This window comes from Boleophthalmus pectinirostris, unplaced genomic scaffold (genome assembly GCF_026225935.1).
Source record: "Boleophthalmus pectinirostris isolate CB_2022bp ecotype Guang Dong unplaced genomic scaffold, ASM2622593v1 HiC_scaffold_16, whole genome shotgun sequence".
NCBI classification, from domain to species: domain Eukaryota; kingdom Metazoa; phylum Chordata; class Actinopteri; order Gobiiformes; family Gobiidae; genus Boleophthalmus; species Boleophthalmus pectinirostris.
The window spans coordinates 25310811-25317901 of record NW_026571095.1 but is presented as its reverse complement, the minus strand read 5'-3'; the positions used below and the strand labels follow the sequence as shown (position 1 = coordinate 25317901).

Sequence of the window (7091 nt, the reverse complement as noted above, 5' to 3'; positions counted from 1 at the left end):
AAAAGAAACAGACCACGATATCGTCAGTGGAGGCCATGTCGACATCGTTCGGGTAGAAGAGTGAAGCTGCTGCAGGCGGGGACACTGGAGCTGCAGTGGGCGTGGCAGGAGCAGCGGGCGTGGCAGGAGCGACAGGAGCAGCAGCAGCAGCGCAGCAGGAGCGGCGGGAGCAGCAGCGGGCGCGGCAGGAGCGGCGGGAGCAGCAGCGCGAGCAGTAGCGAACGCAGCACGAGCACGAACAAGACGGGGAATCCTAAAAGCAGTAGCAGGCAGGGGCCTGGCGGGAGCAGCAGTGGGCGCGGCAGGAGCGGCGGGAGCAGCAGCGGGCACGGCAGGAGCGTGGGAGCAGCAGTGGGGCGCGGCAGGAGCGGCGGGGCAGCAGCAGTGGGCGCGGCAGGAGCACGAACGAGACGAGGAATCCTAAAAGAAGGCAGGCAGGGCCGGCGGGAGCAGCAGTGGAGCGGCGGGAGCAGCAGCGGCAGGAGCAGCAGGGCGCGGCAGGAGCACGAACGAGACGAGGAATCCTAAAAGAAGTAGCAGGCAGGGGCGTGAAAGGAGCAGCGGCGGGAGCAGCAGCGGGCACGGCAGGAGCGGCGGGAGCAGCAGTGGGCGCGGCAGGAGGCACTGGAGCAGCGGGCGGGAACGTCGGAGCTGCAGGTGGAAACATATCAGCAGCAGGCAGAGGCAGTTTATATATATTTGTTTTTGTTTGTGTGTGTTTTTGAGTGTTTGTGTGTTTAAGGTGTGTGTTTGTTAACGTGCTTTTGTGAGTGTGTTTGAGTGTGAATCTTTGTGTGTGTGTGTGTGTGTGTGTGTGTGCCTGTGTTAGTGTGTGTTTGTGTGAATTTGTGTGAGCGTGAGTCTGTGGGTGTTTGTGTTAGTGTGTGCTAGTGTGTGTTAGTGTGTGTTAGTGTCTGTTGGTGACTTGGACTTAGATGAGAGGTCCTGTGCTGGAGGTCTGGGTGTCTGGGTGTCTGGGTGTCTGGGTGTCTGGGTGTCTGGGTGTCTGGAGGTCTGGTGGTCTGGGTGTCTGGTCTGGGTGTCTGGGGTCTGGGGTCTGGGTGTCTGGGTGTCTGGGTGTCTGGTGTCTGGGGTCTGGGTGTCTGGGTGTCTGGGTGTCTGGAGATCTGGGTGTCTGGGTGTCTGGGGTGTCTGGGTGTCTGGGTGTCTGGGTGTCTGACTGGGTGTCTGGGTGTCTGGGTGTCTGGGTGTCTGGGTGTCTGGTGGGGTGTCTGGGTGTCTGGGTGTCTGGGTGTCTGGAGTCTGTCTGGGTGTCTGGGTGTCTCCGGGTGTGTCTGGGTGTCTGGGTGTCTGGGTGTCTGGAGAGTGTCTGGAGGTCTGGGTGTCTGGGTGTCTGGAGATCTGGGTGTCTGGGTGTCTGGAGTGTCTGGGTGTCTGGGTGTCTGGGTGTCTGGGTGTCTGGGTGTCTGGGGTGTCTGGAGGTCCTGGGTGTCTGGGTGTCTGGGTGTCTGGAGGTCTGGGTGTCTGGGTGTCTGGAGATCTGGGTGTCTGGGTGTCTGGGTGTCTGGGTGTCTGGGTGTCTGGAGGTCTGGGTGTCTGGGTGTCTGGGTGTCTGGGTGTCTGGGTGTCTGGAGGTCTGGGTGTCTGGGTGTCTGGTGTCTGGGTGTCCTGGAGGTCTGGGTGTCTGGGGTGTCTGGTGTCTGGAGGTCTGGAGGTCTGGGGTGTCTGGGTGTCTGGGTGTCTGGAGATCTGGGTGTCTGGGTGTCTGGGTGTCTGGGTGTCTGGGTGTCTGGGTGTCCGGGTGTCCGGGTGTCCGGGGACCTGAAGGCCCGGGGGCCTGGAGCAGTCGTGGCCCTTGGCTCACACAGACCTGTGGGAACAAACATTTGTGTCAGACACCAGAACTAACAGGACGCACATACAAGAGTACAGCAAACCTAGAGTACTAGTGTACTAGTTATGTTTTTGACAAAAAAGTTTAAAATAAAAATATTAATTACAAAAATTACAATTTTTAGGGTATATACCGCTTAAAGATAGACAGTTTGTTAAGTCAAAAAAGGCAGATTTTTGTACTTGATTTTCCGATGTAATCAGTTTCATCATTTTTTTTGAGTAGTAGTAAACAGTTTAAATCTGATTTTGTCTATGTTCAGGAATCTCACTGTATTATAAATGACCCTACTTTTAGGAATTTTCAGTGGGGGTAATACAACTGTTGGGCAAGTTACTTCAAAACTGTAATTCGTTATTTATGACTTGTTACTGTCATTTCAAAGTAATCCATTACATTACAATATTACTGCATTTAAAATGTAAGACATTACATGACTACTGCAGCACTTTTAAATAACTCTCACCAAAATAACTGAACCAGGACTAGGACCAAACAAGGTATAAACCAGATATAAACCAGGACCAGAGCTGAACCAGAACTGAACCAAGACTAAACCAGGTCTAAAACCAGAACTGAGCCAGGTCTGAATCAGGACTAAACCGGGACTAAACCAGAGATGAACCAGGACTAAACCGGGACTAAACCAGAACTAAACCGGGACTAAACCAGAGATGAACTAGGACTAAACCGGGACTAAACCGAGACTAAACCAGGACCAAACCAGGACCAAACCTACGCGGGTGCACCTCCGGCGCTTAACTGCTGCTGATATTAGCTAATTTGTATGAAGAGAAACGAAAAAGCCACCACTTCAACCCAGGTTAAAAAAGCTTTGTAACGCGTGTTACTGACATTTGTACCTTGTCAGATATTAATTTCCCCCCCCCTTCAATGCCTTACAGTACTGCGTTATAGCAAAAAGCAATGCATTACAGTATTCGTTACTTTTAGTCACAAACCTCTGGCTTTTTCGTCCCAAGAGAATTGTAGTCCGAGTCAGGGGGCGGCCAGAAGCAATCTGTGTAGAAATATCCCGAAGATCAGTCTGGTGTAGATAAATATCCTGAAATGAAGTTTAGGAGCGCAGTTTGTGATCTCGATCGAGGGTTTGCAAAGTTTGCAATGTTTGAAAGATGCACATAGCAACAAAGATAGCAACAGTGCGCACGTGCGCACTTACGTAAGCACGCTGGCGTCTTGGCGCGTTCTACGCAGTCCCTAAGCTTCATGCAGACAAAATTATGTTTTTTTGTTTTTGTTTTTTTTAAAGGGAATTAAACACTTAATTCCTAATGATTATTCGGAATAAAATTTTAATCCGAATTATTAAATTATTTATTCCAATTTTAAAGCCAAATTAATTTATTCCACGGTCATGTAAACGTTTGTGTTTGTTTGTGTCCCCGTACTTCTGTTCCCCGGTGCCTATGTAATTGTGAAAGGCACCGATGTCACGTTAACACCGCGAGCCGTCCTCATCCCAAGTTATCATCATAAAACAGCAGCATGCAGCTAACTTTACACAACTCACCTCACATCAGCAGAAGCACTGAGTTCGGGTAACAGCAGATAGCAAAAAGTACCCGTGGCGGGTCCTGATACTAGTAGGGCAGCTTGTTGCCGGAGTCCACAACTTAGTCTAATGACAGTCTAACCTATGCATCGCAACGGCAGCGTATTGCTGACGATCACGAGTCGTCGCCTATTATAAGCCTGCCGCTCGACGATCTAAATCATATCATGATATATCATATCATGTCATATCAATCTCTGTCTGTACATGGTGCCGAATACAACAGATCGACTGATAGGTCGGTTGGTAGCCTATAGAGCGGCGGGTTATGTCTGCGGACCACAGGCTGTAAAGTTGTGAGCGCGATCGCGTCAGCTGTTTCCTGTCTGCAGTAAAATCATTCGCCACTGCACTTCTACATCGGCTCATATGATAGGCTATATATGGGAGCACAAAGTTTATATACCGATTCCCCGCAACGCTGCCAATACGCCATTATTATACAAACAAACGCTAAAGTGTCCTCCATCAAAACTGAGTGTGAAATGAATGAATAATGAAAGTGCTTTGGCCGTCTCTTGACCAAATTTTGCTCAAGATGGTTCCCCAGATGATGCCTTTGGATCCTCGCAGCTTGTAAAGTTCTAGGTTGCTGCACTGAAGACCTCCAGCAGTAAATTCTACATCTAATGATTATTTGATCTATTAATACAAGTTTTTCCTTTAACATTCATCTCAGTGCAGTGCAGTTTGTGCAGAGCATATCTGACCGCTGTAATGAGTGTGGAACAGCACAAGCACATATGTGAACGTCTGAGGGCATGTTATTGTAATATAAGAGCAGAGCAGAGGTGCAGACCGAAGAAGAGAAAGAAATGAGAGAGAAAGCGAGGAGGGGAGGAGGAGGAAGAAGAAAAGAGGAGGAAAAGGTGAAGAGGAAGAGGAGAGAAGGAAAAGAGAAGTTTAGGATGCGAGGGAGGTGGGAGGAAGGGAGAAGGTGCAGAGGAAGAAGAGAGGAGGGCAGGAGAACAAGAAGAGGGAAGGAAGAGAAGAGAGAGGAGGAGAGGATTAGAAGAAAAAGAGAGGAGGGGAGGAGGAGGAGATGAAGAAGAGAGGAAGGAGAGGAGGAGGAAAAGATGAGGGGAGAAGCAAGAAAGGAGAAGACGGGAGGAGTATTAGAAGAACAAGAAGGGAGGAGGGGAGAGGAAGAAAGGAGAGGAGGAAGAGAGGAAAAAAGAAAAAGGAGAGGAGGAGGAAGAAGAAGAGAGGAGGAGGAGAGAAACAAGAGAGGAAGGAGACGAGGAGGGGAGAAGCAGGAAAGGAAGAATACGGGGGAGGAGGAGAGGAAGAAGAAGTGAGGAGGAGGAAGAAGAAGAGAGGACGAAGAGAGAAACAAGAGAGGAAGGAGAGGAAGAGGAAAGGGAGAGGAGAGGAGAGGAAGGAGATGAGGAGGGGAGAAGCAAGAAAGGAAGAAGATGGGAGGAGGAGAGGAAGGAGAAAGGAGGGAAGGAGGAGGAAGAAGGGAAGAAAGAGTGGAGGAGAGGAAGAGGGGAGAAGCAAAAAAGGAAGATGACATGGGAGGAGGAGATGAAGAAGAGGAAAGAAGGAGAAAAGGAGGAGGAGAGAAGAAGAGAGGAAGGAGAGGAGGAGGAAAGGAAGAAGAGGGGAGAAGCAAGAAAGGAGAAGACAGGGGAGGAGTAGGAGAAGAACAAGAAGGGAAGAGGACGAGAGATAGAAGGAGAAAGCAGAGGAGGAGGAGAGAAAGAAGAGAGGAGAGGGAGCGGAAAAAACGAGGAGAGGAGGACGGGAGTAGTAAGAAAGGAAGAAAAGAGGGGAGGAGTAGGAGGAGAGGAGCAAGAGGGGAAGAGGAGGAGAGGGAGAGGATGAAAAGAGGAGAGGAAGAAGGGAGTAGTAAGAAAGGAAGAAAAGAGGGAGTAGGAAGAGAGGAACAAGAGGGGAGGAAGAGGAGAGGCAGAAGGGTGAGGAGGAGAAGGGGAGAAAGAAGAGAGGAAGAGGAAAGGAAGAAGACGGGGAGGAGTGGGAGAACAAGAAGGAAGGAGGACGAGAGGTAGAAGAAGAAAGCAGAGGAGGAGGAACAAAAGAAGAGAGGAGAGGAGAGGGAGATTTAGAAAAGAGAAGAGGAAGAGGGAAGTAGTAAGAAAGGAAAGACAGGGTAGGAGTAGGAGGAGAGGAACAAGAGGGGAGGAGGAGGAAAGGAAGAAGAAAAGATTGCCTGGAGGAGAGGAAGGAGTGAGTGAGTGAGTGGAGGAGGAGAAGAAGAGAGGAATTTTCCCCTCAGTAAAAGTGTAGGTCTCGTTATGAGCGTGAAAGAGGAGCTCCTGTTTCCTTCAGCTGCTGTGAAAAAGCCTCATAAAACTTGACCAAGGACTTTCCACACACAGGAGGAAGAACGACACTTAAACAGACTTTAAATACTTTATCACTTCATCTACTCTCTCCATCTCCAGTGTTGGGGAGTAACAGATTACATGTACCAGAGTTATGTAATCAGAGTACAAATTATGAGTAACTGTATTCAGTTACAGTTACTGTTTCAGTGAGTGGTAATTAGATTACAGTTACTTTGTTGAAATAAATGGATTACACGGCGGTATTTTCCTGTTTTCACATTTTGGGATAAACCAGGACTAAACCAGGTCTAAACCAGGACTAAACCAGGTCTAAACCAGGTCTAAACCAGGTCTAAACCAGGACTAAAACCAGGACTAAACCAGGACTAAACCAGGACTAAACCAGGTCTAAACCAGGACTAAAACCAGGACTAAACCAGGGCCAATTTGAAGAGAACAAACAAGAATTTTCAGGATGTGGTTGGTACATCCATGTAGTTTAAAAAAAAACATGACAATATCAAGTAATCCAAAGTATTCAGATTATGTTACTCACTTTAAGTAATTTAATGGATTCCGTTACAAACTACATGTTGGTGTATGTAATCTGTAATCTGTAGGGGAATACATTTTAAAAGTAACCATCCCAACACTGTCCATCTCTAAAACGTGTCGGCTGTATTTTTGTACTTTTTAATAACTTCAACTATCGACGTCAGCCGATTTAAAATGGAAAAAGACAATCATTTTAAAATGAGCATCTAAAATAATTTGATCTCATGAAACTTTCTGGAGGTAAAAACATAACTACACTAAGAGAGGAGGAGGAGGAGAAGGAGAGGAAAAAGTGAGGAGTGGAGGAGGGGAAGAGGGGGAAGAGATGATGGGAGGGGGTGGAGAGGAAGAAGAGAGCAGGGGGAGCGGGAGAAAAGAAGAGAGGAGGAGAGGAAAAGGGAGTCGTTAGTTCTGGTTTAGAGGCGCACAGGAGAACGGCGGTGTCTGCGCAGTACGGAAGGAGACGTGGGATATAGCCCAAAATGTGAAAACAGGAAAATACCACCATGTAATCCATTTATTTCAACAAAGTAACTGTAATCCAATTATCACTCACTGAAACAGTAACTGTAATGTACTCATAATTTGTACTCTGATTACATAACTCTGGTACATGTAATCTGTTACTCCCCAACACTGCATATAAAGCAAGAATTTAATAATAAAATACGAAGCTGTGTTTTTGAATCTCAGCTCCATTGACTGTTGTTTATATATTCACTCATCCACTGTCTACAGACCCCACAAGTTTCACTAATATTGGGGTTAAAATCATGTTCATGTACACACAGGTGTCTGACTAATGTACAGTATA

At 47.8% G+C, this 7091-nt stretch overlaps 1 protein-coding gene across 1 annotated transcript in view; it reads left to right on the top strand.

Moving 5' to 3' along the window:
• The window catches only part of LOC129408239 (spidroin-1-like), a gene marked incomplete at its 3' end in the record, with an annotated part of 12689 nt that extends 7803 nt beyond the window's left edge, over positions 1-4886 (top strand). Inside the window, exons 5-6 of the mRNA XM_055151361.1 lie at positions 6-497; positions 4712-4886. Of these exons, the coding sequence (XP_055007336.1) occupies positions 6-497; positions 4712-4886 (667 nt within the window). The remainder of the gene's footprint in view (positions 1-5; positions 498-4711) is intronic.
• Positions 4887-7091: the final 2205 nt, after the last annotated feature.